A 22,108-nucleotide genomic window follows, 5' to 3' on the forward strand; every position below is an offset into this window, starting at 1 on the left:
GACTGGCTACCTACTGAGAAGCAGGCCAGTCGATCAAAGTCTTTGCCTCAAAAGGTCACTTACTCTTCAGGGAATGTATTACAATTATTTAGTCAACCACTAATAGCTCAATGGTAAAAAAAAAAAAAGTTCCATACACATTGCTCTGTATAATCTTCATTTCTTTGAATTACAAGCTACCTAAAAATATCAGTCATGCTCAAAGCATCTCCACTCACCAATATCACACTTTTTGTGTCTCTCCAACTTTAGTCCTGACATTTCTACTGTTCTCTGAAATAACATTCCATAATAAGTAAGATTAATGTATTTTTTTTCACATTTTTCATATCAACTTGCTCTGCCTGAGCCCTGGCTTTCCTGAAGCAATGCTTAAGTCGTGGCTAACCCTCTGCAACATAATCCAAGTTTTGAGTCATAGTTCCTTACTCCTTCCCAACAATGACACTGGTCTCGGATGAGGAAAAAGTGGGATACCACTTGTCCGTTCCCTCACTTTCAGACTGTCTGCCCTATCACAAATATCTTCTCCCTAAAAACTCAGAGATTAAAGTTTTCTACTCTATTCACATAAGGGTGGCAGATCATTCATTGTCCTTTTCTCAAAGATTATTACAGGGTTTGCGGTCTTCCTTTCTTCTTTAAATCCCGCCTTTACATTGGGGACATCAACATTAATGTGAAAGCTCACTCAAACAACTCAAACTCCAAATTTCTCAATTTCTCAGGCTCTTTAAATCCAATGACTTCCACCATGACTTTATTTCAGCCAAACATAGTACTAGATAACACTCTGGCTCTGGATAGTACCATTACCCACAAACATTCCATTTCCTTGTATCCAAACTGACACTCCTTTATGTGACCTTACAAATCATCATTATCTTATTTTCTTATGACTCACCTTATCTTATTCTTTGTTCTTATTTTAATTTTTAATCTCTTCATACCCCATTATTTTCTTGGCACATTATTCCTACTGACTTAAAATTTTTCCTTCTTTCTAATATCTCTATAGTTAACCAGTTTAATTCAATGTAACATTCGATTTTCAAATCCCAAGCTTTTTTCTACTACTGACATTTGTGACATGAGAAACTGCAGTCTTTAATATATTATTACTCTTACAATTCTTTCCCTCCTAGAATGGATCATACAATTATCTTGATTATGTACATTAAAAATTCATGCAATGAAAATTCAAGAGGGTCCTCATGACATCAAGGCAATCCTTTTATTTCTCCCTAAACAATACTTTCTTGCTTGAAGAAGTTTATCTCCTTCCTCAAATGCCAAAACACTTCGTTGACATATGTTACTACAAAATCTTTATGTTCCTATTATATTTCTAGACTTCCATTCTACCATTTAGGGAAAACTGCTTTACAAATCAGTTATTCATTCTTTCATTTATTTAATGGTAGATCCAATAACTTTTCCCTTTCTTATCCTTCTTGATTATAGAACAATATTACCTCATCATAACTGGTCCTCCATAGTTGCATAAGACTCTTTTACTATTTCCAAAATCATTCTCAATAGCACTCCCCTCTAAGGCTGCTCTGAGCTTCTTCTTTCCTCAAGCCTCTTCCATCACCATCATCCATTCCCTTTGCCTCAACTGAGGACCTCTACTAATATTTTATGAAAAATGAAATGTCATTTGCCATAAACTTTCTCATCTTATCTTCTCTTTTTCGGTCTCTGTTGAAAGACTTGACTCTTCTCACCAAAATAATCCCCTTGCAATGCAACTTTGATCACACCCTCTTCCATTTCTTCCAGTAATTGGGCCTCTTCCTAATCATTCAGTCTAATTCTTTCTACTAGTTTCTACTCTGTTCTCTTATGCCCCTCCCCGAATTGCAGCAATTCAAAAGAAATGTGACATGTTCAAATTTAGAGCCATTGCCACTCATTTATACAGTTCATTTGTGCCTGACCTATAGTAGAGCCTTCTGAGCTCCTATTGGCCAATTAGTCACACTGTACCTTGTCCCCAACACAGTGATGATATTTTGGTGCTCTTTCAGCACAAAATGTATTTTGTATCTCTACTTCCTTTACTTTCATTATTTTGCAATCTGGCCTCTAACCAAAATTGAATTGATCATTCAATTGAAACTGTTTTTTTTCCCCCGAAATCACCAGTAAATTCTCAATGTCCACATCTAATTACCTTTTTTTTACAAACCTCTCCCCGCTTTAACTTTTCTGTGGCATTTGACATGTTTGACTACTCTTATCTCAAAGATACTCTTTTCTCTTTACATTCTTTCTCTGACATTAGCAATCCCTAAGAATCTTAAAGATGATTCTTAGACTTTACATATCAGGTCCCAAATCTACATATCAGTCCCTAGGCTTTCACCTGAATTCCAGTCTCCACATTACCAGTTGCCTATTGGATGCATTTCAAAACTGCATGTGCCACAGGTAACTCAAATGGAACTCATCCTTTCTTCTCAAACACACCCTACTTTTCCCTCTTTCAATCAAGGTAGTTCCCATCCTTCTGGTGACTCAGGTTCATACTTGTGAAATTATCCTTAATTCTTCTCTTCCCCTCATATGTAATTCTTTGCTGTCTTGTCATTTCTACTTCTATGACATGTCTCCCATATGAATCATTCTCTCTATTCATTTGTTCAATATTCTAATTTAGAACTCCATCATCTCGATACCCTTACTGCAGATTTCAACTCTTTCTATATCCATCTACACTACAAATTCTAAATGGATATTCCTAATGCAGTTTTGAATGTATTGCTCAGTAATCTCCATGATCAAATGTGGTCGTTTCTGTTTGACATTTAAATCCCTTTATAGTCTGATATCCCAACCCCAAAAAACTTTTTTCTAGTTTTATTATATATATATACACCATTACTCTATTTCCTGGTTCTTTACAGTCTTACCAAACTAGTCATCTTGCTATTCTTCCCACATAATCCTTCCCTCTTCCTGCTCCTCCTATTCCTCACCTGTGCATAGGCTGAAAGACCTATGTCTTTCCTTCTCAACTCTTCCTATTGGGAAACTTCCTTTAAACCTTATTCCAAATGGTACATCCTTCACAAAATTTCTCCTTATTTCCTCCATTTTAATGTCTTTCAAAAATAGTTTCCTTTATTTTATTTTTTAGGTTTTGGCAAGGAAAATGGGGTTAAGTGGCTTGCCCAAGGCCACAGAGCTAAGTAATTATTAAGTGTCTGAAGCCGGATTTGAACTCAGGTACTCCTGATTCCAGGGCCAGTGTTCTATCCACTGTGCCACCTAGCCACCCAAAATAAGACTCCTTTAAATACAGGTCTAAACATGTTAGTACTCTGATGCAATAAAACTTTTTGATCCAAGTTACCATGGTCTAAGTTTAAAGTCCTTTTATCAGTCTTAATTTTTTTTTTTTTTTTTTTAGGTTTTTGAAAGGCAAATGAGGTTAAGTGGTTTGCCCAGGGCCACACATCTAGGTAATTATTAAGTGTCTGAAGCCAGATTTGAACTCAAGTACTCCTGACTCCAGGGCTGGTGCTCTATCTACTGCGCCACCTAGCCGCCCCAGTCTTAATCTTTTTTGATTACTGTGTAGCTTATGACACTGCCCACCAGATCCTTTCTTCTTAGCCAGGACATCTGTTTTATTTATTCCACATATGATTTTTCCTTTCAGGTTCCCTGCTCTAGTACTTCATGGAGAGAGGTCTCTGGCCTTAACCGCAAGGTATATAATCAATATAATGTCTATATTGACCATGAGGTGATGTCCATGTGTTGAGCTGCCTTTTGAGTTGTTGAAAAAGAAATGTGTTTAATCACAAGCAAGTTTTCTTGAAAAAACTCTAATATTAATGTCTACCTCCTCTCATTGTACTCCAAGGGCCTTTGTTCTTATTATCTTCTGATTTTCTGTTTCAGCGTTCCAATCCCTTATGGTGAAAGTGACATCTTTTTTTTGGTGTTATTTCTAGATGATGCTGTAAAGTTGTCATAAAACCAATCAATTCTAGCATCTATGGTATCTAGGGCTGGTGTATGGATTTGTATTACTATGATATTAAGCAGTGTGCCTTGGATTTATACAAGTATACATTTTAATTATCTTAAAAATACTTACTTGCTATGACAATGCAAGAGCAGGTCAATGATAAAGGTCTGCCATGCTTTTTCTTTACTAAGTGCATCTAAGGCTGTTGGAATCAAAGCAAAGCATAGTGTCATCACTTCCAATGCTTCACAACAAACGTGTTCATCTTCCATGTCTGGTTCATTCCCTGCATTTGTCTGTAAAATTACAAAGAGGAAATTATTTGGAGATACAGGTAGGAATATAAATATCTTTTAGTTATATACACTCAAAATTAAAGCATTTACATACCTTACCAAAACAAATAACCTCACCCCGAAAATTATTTTTTTTGGGGGGGGACAGGGAGGAAAGTAGGTGTGATTACCTTTACTTGCCCTGAATAACATTTTTATAATTCAATTTAAAGTATCTGCATACATGGCAAGGGCTAAATTAGAGTAGAAGACAGATACAAATATGAAAAAACAATTGTGAATCCTTTCCTAAATAGCACATAAATTTCAAAATATTATGGTAGCATTACTTCAGTTAAATTAATATCAAATCAGTTTCAAATACATTTATGGGGTTCCCACATTCTCAAGGGTTTGTGCTAGACACAAAACAACAAAAAAGAAAAAATAGTTATTCCTGTTAAGAACCTTACAATCTAGAAATGGAATACATACAAAATTTTGGTCATACTCAGAACCCAACAAACATTTAAGTATCTCCTACAAATAGACTAGGATGGGTCAAAGAGAGCAGAACGAAAAACTGAAGAGGGATGAATCATTTTGAGGAGAAGTATGTTTAAAAAGGGTCATTAAAGGCTTCCTAGAATATTGGGGTTTTGCAACAAAGGAGAAATTCAATAACCAAAAACACAGAGTTCTTTCCAAAAATAGAAGGCTTTGAAAATGTAAAGATATATAGGGAAGTAAGATGACTGAATAGTTCAGCTTGGATAAATATACACTGCTAAAGCAAAACATTATGGAACAGTAACAAGAAGAGACAGGTGAGACATAGTCAGGTTTTAGAAAATTTGTGGGCAATATAGAAGCACTGTAAGTTTAACTAGCCATCCCAAGTTATCATATTATGGTACACAAAAAAACTGTTTTTCAATTAAAAACAAACAAAACACCATCTTGTTCAGGTCTCTATCTACAGATAGGAATCTTTGGAAAATTTTGTTAAAAAATCATTTGTGTAACTCTTTAGTTTTATTAGGAAAACATCTCCTTACAATTCATGGAGTCATGTCTTTGCCTGAAGAGATTTTCTCATAGTTTCTGATCTGTCTATCCTAATTAGTATCAAAGTATTTGGTGCCTATTATGTGTTCAGGAACCTATGAGAAATAAATTAAGTTTTATCTTCAGTGAAAAACAACCAATGTTGAGCAAAATTAACACAACCAAAACCTGTCATTTAATTGTATCTCCTAGACAGAGGACAAAAGATACAAGTAGACAAGCCTTATTAAGACAGAAAGGTGAGTAAAGTAGTATCTCTCCTCTGTATATAACTTGAATAAATCCTAGAGGAATATGGAATATACTCAATTACAGATATCCAAAAGATCTATTTGAGCCAATAAAGGTTGGTTCTAGAATGGTTGATTAAGATTTCTATTTATTTAAGAAAAATATTTCAGAGAAACTTATCTGCTGATAATATAATCAAGAATGCAGATAAACAGGTCTAAGATAATCAGTGGGATATAATTAAATGCTACATTACTGATAGTTATCTAACCAAGATAATACTCAAGGAAGTATCTTTATGGATACTAGAATATAAAATATCAGTTAAGCTCTATTATGTTATATAGGTTTAGGAGAAAAGGATGACTACATCTCATTATAATGGAAGGTTTCATATGTTTGAAATCTTTGGTCATGGTAATCCATTAAAAACAAAAAAAGAACAAAGGGTTCTAAATGTGAGATCATTTTCCAGTTTCAATCAAAATGAAACACTATTAGAGGAAATGAATTACATCAACACCAATACTCTAGCTATAAAAGATAATTAAGACAAAAGCAAGTTGCTGTGGAAAGAAAGATGGTTCTTTGGAAAAACAAATCAAAGAGATGGTGGAGTTGGTTTTGTTGCAAGTCTGAAGGCAACAAAAAATACCATTACAAGAAACATTTGGTTTGAAGAAAACTATTCTAATTGGATCAACATATACTTTAGTAGTCAATGACTAAAGCAAAAATAGGTTTAGAGGAAAATGGTGAAAAAAATGCTGTAAAATATGACTGGACTAAGAAAACATAACTTCCTAAGTCTACAGATTAAATAGAAGTCATACAATTATGGATCACAGGAACTTTGTTTAATAGTGTTGGGGAAGCACTAGGGATGGTGAACCCCAAAGAACCTCATCAAAAAATGAAACCATTTATTTTAAAAGACAGCAAAATGGCCATTCCAACAACTAGCATTCATTAAGCACTTACTAGGTGCCAGGCACAGTTGCTGCTCTCCTGGAGCTTGTAGTCTAATGGGAGAGAACTCCTGCAAACAACTTCCTACATATAAGTTAATCAATAAAGGAAAGTACTAGCATAAAGGATTCTTGCAGAAATAATTTTAGCTGAAATTTGAAGGAACCCAGGGATGTTAGGAGGCAGAGACAAGAATGAATATAATCCCAGGCATGGGAAAATTCAGAGAAAATGAAGAGTTAAAAGTTGGGAGTATCTTGTGCAAGAAAAAGCAAGGAAGCCAGAATCACTTTATTAAGAGTTGAGAAAAGTACAAAAAGACTAGAAAGGCAGGATGCTGTTAAGTTAAGAAGGATGTGGAGCCCCAAACAGAAATTTTTGTATTTGATACTGAAGGCTAGGGGTGGCTAGGTGGCACAGTGGATAAAGCACCAGCCCTGGAGTCAGGAGTACCCGAGTTCAAATCCGGCCTCAGACACTTAATAATGACCTAGCCGTGTGGCCCTGGGCAAACCACTTAACCCCATTTGCCTTGCAAAAACCTAAAAAAAAAATATAAAGATACTGAAGGCTGACAGGGAATCACTGGAGTTTATCGAATAAGGAAATAACATGGACCTACACTTTAATTGATTAGTTACTAATGCTGAAATAACTATCTATACATAAAATTATCAACAATTAAATGAGATCAAAATCAAGACAAAATTGAAAATTAAAAAACGAGAGAACAAAGTATAATCAAAATCACTGAAAGATAATCTATCTAAATAAGTTCTTGATGTTTGAAAATGGGATGTGGAAAAAAGAACAAAGAGCAAATTATGACTATTTCTAATGTAGATTAACTGTGAGAAATGGATCTTCACAAAATGGAGGTAAAAAGAACTTAGAAAGGACCTCACTCAGAAAATGTCTGATTTCCTTTGTCAAGCAGAATGAAATGGCTCTAAAGGCCAATGCCAATGTTAGATAAAATGCTCATGTAAAATTATATGTAAATTATGAGCAATTCAGTTTTTAAAACAGAGGAAATAGGTTTAACTTGGCAAGAGATAAAATTAAGCGATTTCATGCCAAGATCATTTAATGATAAAAATGAAAGAACAAGAAAAATGTAAAACATGTCAAGATTTATAAAGTAATATAGTCTCCATCAATGAAAGTGGAACCCACTATACCTGGAATCTTAACATCACAGTATTTCTCTAGAGAAAAAAAAACACTAATGAAAATGACAGAAAAACTATTGTTTAAATAAAAGGTTTGCATTGGAGCTAACAATTGTGAGGGAGTCAAGGTATTAATTCACCAACACTTGGGGAGGAAGATATTGCTTTCTGGCCCTTTCACATAGGTCCTACTAACTGTAATACTCTTTGACCCCTACCCAAAAATCCTCCCAGCAAGATCACAGAAAGATGTTGAATGAGTGGTTAAAGCTTAAAGTCCAAGGCCCTTGCCTGGCAACTATACCTCTGAGACAGTGAGCAAAATAGAAATGATCAAATCTGAAGCTGTTTTCTCATACTTATCCATCATGACTTCTACACTGCACTGGATACCAACCATCCTGCTAGCAGATAGCAGACATTTAAAAAATTCTTGATTATTTTAAAAGGGTGTGTACACGTGTGTTTTTGTTTGATTTGGCAGACCACCTTCTTAAAGGATCCCCCTTCCAACAAGGTGATTCCTCATAATAGGGATTTGGACATCATTATCTTGAGAACTACTGTGAATGTATTATAACCCTATGTACAGGTTATTCTTTCATAAACAGTAATTGGATATTTTAAATAAAGAAATGCTAAAAATTACATCCTCAAAAAGCAACTGCTTTATTTCAAATAAATACATTTGTTTATTCTTACCTTCTCATAAATTTTACTAATATCATCATTTGAGCTAAACACCAGTTGTACTGACCCACACCCTGATGCCCAGACAATTTTTTGTACAGCGCGAATTACACAGATATCAGGGATGTATTTTGATGCCTGGAAAAAATAGAAAAAAAATACTAAAATAGTTTACAAGGCCATCAAAGTGAATACATTCATTTTTGTCATTTGATATATTACTGTAATAATTTCTCTTCTACTTAGAATAGGAAAAAATAATTTAAGGAAAAATCTGCAAAATGAGATTGCTATAAAGGAATGTGATATATATATATATATATATTTATATATATATAGTAATCTTTTAATAAGAAAATTCCTCAAAAACAATATGAAGTTACCAATAGAATTCAAAACAATAGAAAAAAAACAAAATTTCAATTTTTCAGAAATTTAACCAAAGATTTAACAGCAAATGCTCGGGGTGGCTATGTGGTGCAGTGGATAGAGCACCAGGCCTGGAGTCAGGAGTACCTGAGTTCAAATCTGGTCTCAGATACTTAATAATTACCTAGCTGTGTGGCCTTGGGCAAGTCACTTAACCCCACTGCCTTGCAAAAACAAACAAACAAAAAGCAAATGCTTTAGTTTTTCTCATGTTGGCATATAGAAGATAATGAGAATGAAATAATAAAAGAGAATCAAATTAAATTATCTGGCCACATTTTCCCCCCTAATAAACCCATTTTCCCAAACTAAAAATTAAATGATTTTTTATGGCCAATACTAACCTCATCAGATATCTGCTGCGCAAGACGAATTGCCACATTTCTAAGCATACATTCAGATGTTGGATTAGGAATGTTCTGAAGGGCATTCTGTAGCACCACTGCTTGATCATGAGTAGCCTGATTTATCTGTTAAAAAAAACCAAGACCCTCAAGATGAAAACACCTTGCGCCACTTCCATGGAAAGAAGTTTTGAGAGTTAGATTTACAAAAGGAATTGACAAGTTATTGTGTTCAACTTCAAGATACTTCAAGGATTTTTAATTGCATCTGTATTCATATGCCAATAGTGCAACATATTATCATTATCATATTTATTATTTTTACCGGTGACATGGGATTTGTTCCTTCTGCAACTGGTTGACAAGCTTCTGCCACAGCTCTAACATGACCATAACCAACAGCAGTTAGCAGTAATTTGGCGATTTTAAGAGCATTAAGGTAGGCACCCCTTCGAGTTTCCATATCTGCATTTGGCAGGAAATTATTTCTAGTTAGCATGCTCAAGACAAGAGGCAAACCACCACTTTTTAAGAAATTATACTGAAAGTCACTGGCATCTTCACCCAGAGGTGCATTGGCAGGCATCAACAAGGCATAAACTACCTGAAAGGGAAAAAAAAATTTGTATGCATAAATACATACACACATTCACACACATATATGTAGAGAGAGATATACACAGAAAGAGCATCAGAAACCAAGTGTTGAAATATATTTTACAAATCTCTTCAATTTTTCTGTCTCCAATTGTCTTCCAAATAGATTTTCAATATTATTTTACTTAATTAAAATAAAAGGCAAAGAAGACTAAAAGAGAAACATGAGAAAAAAAATTACAAACCTCTGTTAGATATAGCACTTGAGAGGCAGAGGGACCAAAGAAAAGTGAGTCAAGAGAAGGACTGAGGCTGCTTTCTCCAAGTTTTGCATGATCTAAACAAATAGCTCTCAATTTTTCAATTGTAGTATTATCTGAAAATTCAAAATGAACAGATTTAACTTAAAATATTTAGCATCAAATTATAAGACTAAAAATCATAAGTCAAAGCTATTAGATCAAAATTTCTGTATTGGTAAAGAACTAAGTTTGACAAGTAAACCTGTCACATGTCAGGAAAAACATTACACTTTGAGCCAAAAAGATCAGAGTTTTGCTGCCAAATCAATTAGTTTTCCTCAGACATAGCTTCCACATCTGTAAAATAGGGATAATACCTACCTCACAGGGTTGTTCTAAGAATCAAATGTAAAGCACAATTTAAGGCATCAAATGATACAGAAACATAATTTTTTTTTCTTTAGGTATCAATGTGATTTTTTTTTCAAAAAAGAAAAATATACACAAGTTTTCTAACCTTACTTAAGATACTATTAACATAAGAATTTCCAATATTTCAGCTATAATTTTCAGGAACCATCTCCATTCTCACCCTACCCCGTTTTCCTTCCTTTTCCATCCTTTATGATAAAAAACTAAAAGGAAATAAATAATAAGTAGTCCCTTCTTACAAAAAAGATTTGGTGTTTCTATATGAAAACAACATGGTTTAAATACCAATAAATCAATAATCAAGTAATGACAAAGATTATTCATCATTTAACAAGCACTAGAAAAACTCCTCTACTGCTGCTACACATACATTATATATCATATTCCCTTATTACAAAGCAGTTCTAATAAAGTAAAAAAATTCTATATATATATATATTATGTGTGTGTGTATATATATATATATCAATAGTTACACTGAAAGGAAGAAAAACTTGTTACATAATTATTGTCAAAGATCTATTTTACTTTGAGAGGAAAAAAAGAGAGAAGAATTTTCTAGAGTTGCTACTCTAAATCTATTCCCTGAGCTCACTTCTAGTTTCTACCAAAAGAACAATCTAGTCTAGAAAAAATATTCTACATTGCTCCAGATGGATAAGATAGTTTTCATACTATTTATGCAATGAGAAAAAAGTCAAAGTCAGTTATCCTAGGAGTTTCATTTCATGACTTCTGAGGAACTTTTAAAGAAGAAGAAAAAGAAGTTTTAACACATTATTTAAACAAACCACTTCTTTACACATATAGCCCCTGTCTATCCCCCCAGATTTTTAGCTCCAACATAGCAAATATCTATTGGACATTATTCCAAACTGAATTTCCTGGATATATTTTCAATTAAATATGGCTAAAGCAGAACTTGTTATTGTTTCATCCTTAAATCCTCTTCTTTTCCAAACTTGCCTAATTCAGTCAAATAGTACTACCATCATTCTACACACATATTACAAGCTTATGATTTCAGTAATTTTGTCTAATTCCTCACTCTTTTTCACCCCTCATACAAATCAGCTGCCAAATCTCATTGTTTCTATCTTTACATTTCTTGGACTCTATCACTTAAGACCAATTATTTCAAAAGATTCTCCTAACGAGTCTTTCTCAAGTCTCTCACCTTTCCAGTTTGCTCTACATACTGTTTCCAAAGTAATGTTTCATAATCATGTCATTACCCTAAGTGATTAAATGCAGGGGTTCCCTATAGTCCATAGAATCAAATATGAATTCCTCTTGTTTAGCTTTAAAAATCCTACATGAGGGGCAGCTAGGTGGCGCAGTGGATAGAGCACCGGCCCTGGAGTCAGGAGTACCTGAGTTCAAATTCGGCCTCAGACACTTAATAATTACCTAGCTTTGTGGCCTTGGGCAAGTCACTTAACCCCACTGCCTAGCAAAAAACTAAAAAAAAAAAATCCAACATGAGGGGCAGCTAGGTGGTGTAGTACTGCCTTGAAAAAACCAAAACAAAAAAATTAAATTAAATTTAAAAAATTGGAGTATAAAAATCCTACATGATTCTTGCCTTTGAACTTCATTATTTCCTCTTGACCAGTGGAACTCAAACAAAACAGTGTCCCCTCTATTCTTTATTCATAAAGCTCTCTCTTCCATGTCTTTGATCTGTACACAGGCTGCCCCCCACACCTGGCACACCCCACCTTCTTAGAGTCTCTTTCCAAAGAGTCCCTTTCTCCCATAGCTCAGGCAATACTTTTTTATTTAAGTCAATAGGATTAAAGTGACTTGCTCAAGATCGCACAACTAAGCAATTATTAAGTGTCTGAGGCCAAATTTGAACTCAGGTCTTCCTGAGTCCAGGGCCGGTGCTCTATCCACTGCGCCACCTAACTGCCCCCAAGGCAATGCTTTATTCATGAAGTTTTTCCAGATGCTAGTGTCTTCCCCTCCTCATCTACTATGTTGCATATATTTATTAACTTTATATTGATGAAATAATACTATGTTTGCACACACATATATATACATACACAGACAGCACACACACATATAATGTATGTCTTGGTGGCATTGTACATACAATCCTGGGGCTGGAGTCAGGAAGACCTGAGTTCAAATCTGTCCTACGTCTAACATGACACTAAGCAAGTCACTTAACCTCTTTTAGAGAACTATGGAACAGGGATAATAACAATACTCATCTTCCAGGATTGCAGTGATGATCCACAGAGACAATATTTGCAAAACACCTAACACAATATCCAGTACAATGGCAAAAGCTTAATAAAAGCTTTTTCTCCTCCATTTTCCCAAATGCCTAATACAATGCCTTGTACATAGCAGGCAATTAAGAAATACATATTCTAGATTAATAAGGAAATATGTTTTCCATGGCTTCATATGTAAAGTGATGTTCTTGCCTTCTCAATGGATGGGGAAAGGGCTGGAAGAAGAGAGAATTTGTAATGGAAAATATAAAATCAAAGGGAAAATTAGAGCAAAGTACCAAAACATCCTTTTATGGTAAAAATAAACAAACCAATCATTATTTCACCTTTGGCATGGTTTGTGTGTAGGACTTTTGACTAAAATGATAAAGTTGCTTGACAGAATGAAGGCTTAAGTTTACTAAATCAGGCATACTCCAATTAACCCATTATTGTTTTATTACTCCATGATAAAAGTGAATGTTACTTTACATTAAGATATACTCAATTTCAAGAAGTTGTATGTTTTCTATTCAAATTAAAATACAGAATCTGAAATTAAAAGTATAGTTCAAAAGAATTGGGATAAAATTTTGAATTAAATTAATGGTGAGTCAACTTTATTTCTCATATAATGAAAGAAACTTAAAGGACCTGATCATTAACATAACAATTAGGTTATTTTCCAATTTAACTTAAATATTACATGATTTATAAGTAACGTAAAGATGCAATGATATACAATTTAAAAGCCAGAATAATTTTGACCTACATAAAAGACATAAGCTCTTCCAGAAAATAGTTTCAAAAGACTTCTTTTCTGTCTTAAATCACTATCTGAAGTCCCACCTAGTAATATGCTATTATAAGTAAATTAGTATAATATGCAAATAAAGTATATTTCACTCCAGAGGGAAAATCTGATAGGGAGGGAGGAAGCCACAAAGAAAAAGTAGCCAATTACTTTTCAGATTAGAAAGATACTGTGTTTTAGTATTCAGTAACAAGATTTTTTTTTTTAATTTAGGTTTTCTCATGATCCTTACATAGGAGAATGGTGAGTTTCACAAGTTGAGTGGAAAGCATGGGAATTGAAAAGGCAAACCTCAACAAATTTATCTTGATCCAGGAATCAGATTAATTTTTCAACAAAAATATAAAAATAAAAAAAATTAGCATCATGCTACCATTAAGAATTGTTATCTTCCCTCAGTATAAAATAAAATATATAAATATAAGAGATAGCAATTTCCCAGATAAACTTGTTCTACAAATGGCTCTTGGAGCTCCTCTGTAAAGTTCAAAGACAGAGCTTAAGATCATCAGGTCAGGGTATTTCAGTACCATGTCTCTCTCCTCCAAAGTACAGAAAGAACTGGGTCCAAGTACTGTGGAAGCTTAAGCAGTTTGATGAGTATTATACAGGATGCTCTACTGTTATGTCCAAGAATTAAAAAAATGAAACACTAAAGTACAAAACAGGAAGCAAAGTTCATTTGTCACTTTCAGGCAGCTAAGTGAATTAGTAGCATTAGACCTGAAATCAGGAAGGCTTGGGTCTCAGACATTTACTGGTTGTATGCCTTTGGATAATTAATAAAGTATCTTAACTTCTGTCTTTCTCATATTCCTCATCTGTAAAATGAGGAAACGAGGAATGAGATATTAATGTGTTTTTCAACATACCTTAAAATAATAAATGGTACTGATGATATGGTTGTCATGATAATAAAGTATGTCTTAGCAATTTGGTATTGAAGAGTTTCTTGAGTCAGTGTTATCATTTATCCTAATCTTAGTTCTAAAAGACTTGCTAGAGTGGAAACAATTCAACCAACATTTACAAAGCACAAAGTGTCTACAGTGTGCAAAGCACTGCACTAAATCAAAGGGAATTTACAAAGTTTGGATGAGAGGTAACATCTCCTGATCTCTAGAGTTTACCATTTAGCAGGAAGGAAAGAAACTTATTCAAATAATTACAAATAAAAAAATATTAGAAAAGGTATATGGTCAAAGTAGACTATGAAGCTGGAATGTGGACAAGGGAAGGTCATAACTGACTATGGGAATGGGATAGAGATGGCTCAAGGAAGATTTACTGCAAGAGACTTAAAGACTTAAAAAAGTCTTTAAAATTTTTATAGCATTAAAAGAAATAGTACAAAAAAAGTACAAGTAACAGAAGGAAGAAATATGAGGTATACACAGTAAATATCGAGTATAGAACATGATACATATATAGGAGTACTACTTATATTTATTTTTATTTTCTTTGAATCATGGCATTAATAAAGAAATAAAATTTTAAGATATTAAGTTTTCTAAAACAATATAATTATTATGAGGCAAAGCTGAAAAGTTAGAGGAGTGACAGTCTGCTGGGCAAGGGTAGGGATACAAAAATGTTGCACAGGCAGAACTGATAGGACCCTGTAAATGACTGGTTATTAAAGAGAAGTAAACAAAAAAATCAAAGATGATATTCAAGTTTTAAAGATGGAATTATTGTATGAATGAAGGGTTAATACTGAATATTAAACTTATTGTTAAAATTAAGAGGAGCTTTGAAAATGCTGAGTTTGAGGTAATAAAGTAGTATGACAAAAAATTATAAGCAGTAAGAAATTTAAGAATGTCACACTGGAAAAAGTTCTAGTCTGGAGATATGAATTGGGGAGTAATATGCAATTGTTGAAAAGGTAGGGATGAATAAAATACCAAAGGAAATTTTTGCACACAGAGAAAAGAAGCAGACTAAGAAGAGAGCTTTGAGAATGGTTTTAGAAATCTGGAAAAGACTGAAAACGTCTACAGAAATAGAAGCAGTCAAAAGGAAGAAAATAAACAGAAGGAAATAGTCACTGACAATTTACAAAAGTAAAAGAGAATAAGGACTAAAAAACTTCTAAATAGCTTTAATGTAATTTCTGAAAAAGAAGTTTCACTGGAACAGAATAACACATTTCTCACCTGTGTATCACTCACTATACATATGGCATGCAAATCAAACTGGTATTTTATTTAACCAAAACTCATTTAAAAATTTTCTTACCCGGTGGCATAAGCTTCATAAGTACTCGAGCTCCATCTCTCAGGGGTGGCATATTTAGGCTACTACCCAAGTCTGCAACTTGCCAAAGAAAAGAAATGTATCTGGGATGCATTGACATTATCTAAAATAAAATAATGTACAAACATTATTATTCAAGTTATTTTATTCAAAGTAAAGACATTTCAGAAATGGACCAAACAAAGATTTTAAAAATATCTAAATCAGTCTATTAAGTATTCTCCATGAAATCATACTTTATACTCTGCTTTCATATTCTTATTAATAATTTTACCCTATCAGAAATTACCTCCCCCACCAAAAAAGTATTTTTCAAATACTTCAAGACTCTCAGCTAAAATCTTCCAAAGTAAAGCCTATTCAAATTATTTCAGTCCATAAGAATTCCTTTAAACAGTTCCTACTGTATTTACTTGTACACACTTAGTAGCTCATGTACTGACTTATAATATCCATATATTACTGGATTAAACTTCCTTCCCAGTACAGAAATTACCTGATTTATAAAACAAATTCAACTATGAATGACCACTTCCTTTTGGGACTGATGTTGTTTCTTGAGTGGAATGGGTCTTAGTCCTTAATGCAAGTATAAGCTAAGTTTTTCAAGAACAATGAAATAAAATAGAACACTGTGTCTGATGAGGTTACTTAATATTCTTTTTTTATGGCACATTTTATTCCATAAATTAGAGACATAAAATATACACAAATATTTTTAAAATTATGTACATTTGAATATATACATAGGTACATTATAAAAAAGAATTAATTGTAAGTTAAATCTTTTTCCTGCTGGCCTTACAATCAACCATTTTAATCACTTTTAATGGAAGACATTGACATTCTAAATTGACAACCAGTTAAAAAAAGTTAAACCTCCTGCATAGTCTATAGGTAGGGGAATACATGTATAGCTTGTCAAATTTTTAATTTCATATCATATTTCCATATTCTAATATTAAAAGTAGCTGTGTCTTAGTACTGAGCATCCTGCAGAAAACTTAAGATAGTACCTTGTACATTGTAACATCCTTAATAAATATTTAAAAAATTTATCTCTACTCACCACTCCAGGCAAACAGCTTTCTACCTCTGGATTGGGACCATCACTATAATGATTTCCATGGTTACCAGGAGAACCAGTTGATGAATCAGAAGAACTATCAGGACTTGAAGGCATATTGGAACTTATCTGTGTAAGTTTGGCTGTAATTAGCTGAAAATATATTATATATATATATATATATTTTAAAAAATAAAGATAAGGAAAATATTTCCAAAAGAAAAAAAATAGACCTTATATATTTATGTCTATAAAAATGAAATCATGATTTAGAAGTACAAACATCTGTTAAAAAACTGATCCATTAAACTGAATATTCATTCTTCTAAAATAATCAACAGATTTTCTTACTACATCTGAAAACTGTTCTTACCGTTTTGTCTTTTAGGTTTAGTTGACCAATTAGCTTCCTATCATCTGCAGGATCCACCAGTTCACCACCAATAAATAGCTCTACTTTTGTATGGGCACTATTAGCCTTAATACGATTGAGAATGCATCGTCGTACTGAACCAATAGTGTCATTTGTATGAGACCAGATATCCAAGTCTTCTACCTGCCGGCCTTGATTTGGAAAACGAACTACCAAAGTGATGTGCTTACCACGAAAAGCTCTGCAAACAAAAAGATGGAGGTTACATAATCAGAAAAAGATGCTTTATCAGGTTTTCTCATGTTATTTTTCAATAAGCAACAGGAGTGGTGTTTTTCTAAAAAATTTAATACCATTTCAAGGTAAATAATAAGATAGAAATATCTTAATTTCAGAAGTATTTTCAGGATCTGGCAAAAAAAAATTGTAAAAAAAAGTCAATTATGTTCCACTGACACATTGATATTTATCTTAAATGTATAAATATTGAAGTTTACACTTAAATAACAAAAAGTAAGAAGTTCAATAATTTTATGTAATAGTTTTTGTTTCAAATCTCAGGCCCCCAAATTAAGGTTATCTTAAAACATTGCCCTAATATATAGGGAAATACAGTAAAATAGACTTGAAGTTATACCTGATGGAATATGGGGAAGAAGGAAACAAGCATTTATTAAGCTCCGAATATGTGCAGGACAATGTTTTCAGTTCTTTGAAAGGATTCCAATTGAAACACATAATAACCCTGCATGGTAGGTATTATTTTTCACTCATTTTGTAGATGAGGAAACTGAGGCACTGGGAGATTAGTTAACTTGCCCAGGGTTACAAATCCACTAAGTGCTGAGGGCTGAATCTGAATGAAGATTTCCTGATTCCAGGTCCAGTGCTTTATCCATTGCACCACCAGCTGCTTCCAAAGGGAAGCTTCCATAATGAGGTGACTAAGAAAATGGTGAGTCCCTAAATAGAAAAAAAAAGGAAATCGAAAGAAAAGGAAAAGAAAATCTTTGTCTAGGACATGCTGAATTTGAGGTACTGTCAAGAGATGGAGGAAAAAACAATTTGCATCCAGTTGAAATATGCAAAGAAGTATAATGGAAGAAAGCAAGAGAACCAAGGATAAGACTATAGGTAATTATGTTTAAAGACGGGTGAGAATAATAAAATTGAATTTAAGAATGGCACTGAATTAATCAATAAAACTAATGTTGGTTTTATGAAAGGGGAAAAAAACCCAATGAACAAGACTATTGGCTCATATAATTTCATTTTAAAAAAGGGAGAAGAGGGGCGGCTAAGTGGCACAATGGATAGAGCACAGGACCTGGAATCAGGAGTACCTGGGTTCAAATTGGCCTCAGACACTTAATAATTACCCAGTTGTGTGGCCTTGGGAAAGCCACTTAACCCCATCTGCCTTGTAAAAACCTAAAAGGGTAAGTCCCAAAACTCTAATATCAAAAACAAACAGGGTGAATATACTACTAATGAAGCAATTATTAGGAATCATTTTATCCAATTAATAAATTTCACAACTGAAATGAAAGGGAAGAATACTTTTAAAAATGTATTAGATTAACAGGGGAGGAAAAGAATATAAAAATGTATTTTAGAAAAAGTTATTGAACTGTACATAAATGAAATTCTTAAGAAATAAAATCAGAACCAGATGAATTTACAAGTGAATTCTACCAAATGTTTAAAGACCAAGTAATTTTTAATATTAAATAACTTGGAATAACAGGCAAAAGAATCTTATCAAGCTCCTTTTATGAAACAAATATGATGTTGAAACCTAAACCAGGAAGAGCAAAAACCAGTATCATTACTGAATATGGATGCAGAAACCCTAAATCAAATAATAGCTAGGACACTACAACAACACATCACAAAGATTATACACTATGCCTAAGTGGAATTCATACCAACAATTCAGAGATAGATTAACATAAGGAATAACGTAAATGATTATGTCAAAAACAAAGTAACAAAAATCATGTAATTACAACATTAGTTGCAAAAAAAAGCTTTTCATCAAATAAAACACTCATTCCTATTAAAAATACTTGAAAAGCATTGGTGTAACACAAAGGATTTTTCCTTGACTCCAGAGCAATGCTCCATCTACTGTATCAGCTAGCTCCCCACAAGCATTCTTTGTAATGAGAATGAAAATCGAAATCTTCCCAATAAAATCTCAGTAAAAATCAGGAGTGAAACAAGGATGTCCATTATCAACAATATTATATTAGAAATGCTAGAAATGGCAATAAGAGAATAAAAAGAAATTGAATTAGAATGGACAATGAGCTAAAAAACCTATCTTTTTACAGATTGATATGATGATATACTTGGAAAATCCTAAAGGTTCAAACTAAAAAGTTAGTTGAAACAATGAGTTTAGCAAACCATCAGGAATAAAATACACAAAAATCATCAGCATATATATATGTATATTACCAGAAAAAAAAAACTCAACCAAAAAGATAGTAATAGATGCCCCATTTAAAATAATTGTAGGCAGCAATAAATAACTGGCAGCATGTCTGCCAAGACAAACCCCAGGATCCTGTAAGCGTAATTATAAAATACTTTTTATACAAAGTCAGATTTAAATAATTGGAGAAATAATAATTATTCTTTGGTGGGGAGAGTCCATTAATAAGATGACAATTTGACCTAAACTAAATAATTATTTGATGTTATATGAATTAAATTACCAAAAATTATTTTGAGTTAAAAAAATAACAAAATTCATTTAGAGGAAAAAAGGGGTAAAGAATAGCAAAAGAACCAATAAAAATGTAAAAGAAGGAGGTTTAGCACTACTAGATCTTAAACTATATCATAAGGCAGTAATTATCAAAACTAACTGGTAATGACTATAAAATAGAAAAAGTAGAAATCTATAATATACTGTAATAAATGATTATAGTAAGCTTTTTTTGTTTTTGTTTTTGACAAATATAAAGATTTAAGCTTCTGGGATAAAAATTCACTATTTGGTAAAACTTGGGAAAAGTAGAAAACAGACTGGCAGAAATTAAATATTAGGGGTGGCTAGGTGGCGCAGTGGACAAAGCACCGGCCCTGAAGTCAAGAATACCTGGGTTCAAATCCAGTCTCAGACACTTAATAATTCCCTAGCTGTGTGGCCTTGGGCAAACCACTTAACCCCATTTGCCTTGCAACCCCCCCCCCAAAAAAAGTATAGAGGAAAACACTTTATACCATCTGCCAAGCTAAGTCCAAAATGGATATACAGCCTAGACATAAAGGGTAATGATCTTAAGAAAATCAGAAGAACAAAGAACATGTTACCTACCAGACTTATAGAACAATTTATTAGTAAACACTAAAGAGCACTCTGACATGTAAAATGAAAAATTCTGATTACATTAAAAAGGGTTAGTACAAATAAAACCAATGAAGACAAGATTAAAAGAAAATCAGAAAATTAGGAGAAAATTTTTACAATTTCAAAGACAAGATCTCACATTTCAAATATGCAGAACTCTGCTAAACTGATAAGATTATGAGTCATTCCCCAATTGATAAATGATCAAAAAGTCACATAAAAAATTCTCTAAATATTATCAATTAAAGTAATGTAAACTAAAATAACTCCAAGACATCATTTTACACTTATTAGATTGTTTAAAATGAGAGTTAAGTGATAAATGTTGGAGGCAATGTTGAAAAACTGGGAAACAGATTCATTGTCAGTGGTACTGTGAAATAGATTTAATAATTTTGGAGAGCAATCTGGAATTATGCCCAAAGAGTTATTAAATTGGTTATAATCTTTGACTCTGCAATATCACTACCAGGTCTATTTCCAAAGATGATTAGGGTCAAAGAAAAAGAACCTATATATCCTAAAATGTATATACCAGATCAACTTTTGATAGCAAAGAAATGGGAATTAAGGGAATGCCTATCAGATGGAGAATGGCTGAACAAGTTGTGGTATATGATTGTAATGAAACAGTACAGTTCTATAAGAAATGATGAGCAGGTTGATTTTTAGAAAAACTGTAAAAGACTTGAATGAAATAATGAAAAGTGAAATGAACAGAACCAAGAGAATGCTGAATCCAAAAATAGCAATACTGCTTGAAGAGCAACTGTAAACAACTATGTTATTCTGAGTATCTTAAGTAATCAAATCAGCTATTAAGTAAGTACTAATGAAGGAAGATGCTGAGATGATGGCCTTCTCTAATGTGGGGTAGGGAGGGAGGGAGATAGGTACTTAATCTAACACCCCCAAAATTAAACTACAAAAAATTAAAATAAGAGGTCTCCTCCCCGTAAAAAGTATCAAGGCAGGAAACAGCACACGAGTTTTAACTATTTCTTGATACTCTAAACTGAAAAGCCTTGAAATTTGAAAATATATTTTTCTTAACTATGCTAAAAAATAGAAAAATTGAAAAACTGCTATTTAACTTTTCCTGGCTTAATTTTCTGCAGTTAACCAATAAAAAATTTTAAAATATATAATCAGTACAAAACTAATAGTTCACATGGTCTCACAAACCTTGACATAGGTAGAATTGTTCTTTCTTCATGATAATCACTGTCACATTCATTTATATATTCCCTTAAAACAGTCAATACTCGCACCATTCGTATTGCCTCCTGTCGTGCACAATTAATGCTGTCTTTGTCACCATCCAAAACACATAATGTATCATAGGAGGCTTTCAGGCGATCAAAACAGGATTGAATGAAGTCTTCATGGATTGCTACCTAAAGAAAAATGCCCAAATCAACCTGGTTAAAGCTGCTGACTTTAAATTTAAATAAATAATATTTACTTAGTATTGTGGAATATTAGAATTGAAAAGCACTTCAAGATGTCCTCTAATCAAATACCCTTAATTCTACAAATGAAGAAGATGAAGTGGGGCGGGGGGGGGGGGGGG

At 33.1% G+C, this 22,108-nt stretch overlaps 1 protein-coding gene across 5 annotated transcripts in view; it reads right to left on the reverse strand.

Annotated features, from left to right (window-relative positions):
- Window positions 1-22,108, reverse strand: part of USP9X (ubiquitin specific peptidase 9 X-linked) — a 174,239-nt gene that overhangs the window by 62,319 nt on the left and 89,812 nt on the right. For 4 of the 5 annotated variants that reach the window (XM_074214168.1, XM_074214167.1, XM_074214166.1 and 1 more), the window contains exons 17-25: window positions 21,721-21,932; window positions 17,175-17,415; window positions 16,805-16,954; window positions 15,718-15,838; window positions 10,006-10,136; window positions 9,489-9,767; window positions 9,164-9,289; window positions 8,403-8,528; window positions 4,115-4,281 (exon numbers count right to left, since the gene is read on the reverse strand). In XM_074214168.1, the coding sequence (XP_074070269.1) occupies window positions 4,115-4,281; window positions 8,403-8,528; window positions 9,164-9,289; window positions 9,489-9,767; window positions 10,006-10,136; window positions 15,718-15,838; window positions 16,805-16,954; window positions 17,175-17,415; window positions 21,721-21,932 (1,553 nt within the window). The remainder of the gene's footprint in view (window positions 1-4,114; window positions 4,282-8,402; window positions 8,529-9,163; window positions 9,290-9,488; window positions 9,768-10,005; window positions 10,137-15,717; window positions 15,839-16,804; window positions 16,955-17,174; window positions 17,416-21,720; window positions 21,933-22,108) is intronic. The other variant, XM_074214169.1, reaches the window with a different exon arrangement.

This window comes from Macrotis lagotis, chromosome 1 (assembly GCF_037893015.1).
Source record: "Macrotis lagotis isolate mMagLag1 chromosome 1, bilby.v1.9.chrom.fasta, whole genome shotgun sequence".
NCBI classification, from domain to species: Eukaryota; Metazoa; Chordata; class Mammalia; order Peramelemorphia; family Peramelidae; genus Macrotis; species Macrotis lagotis.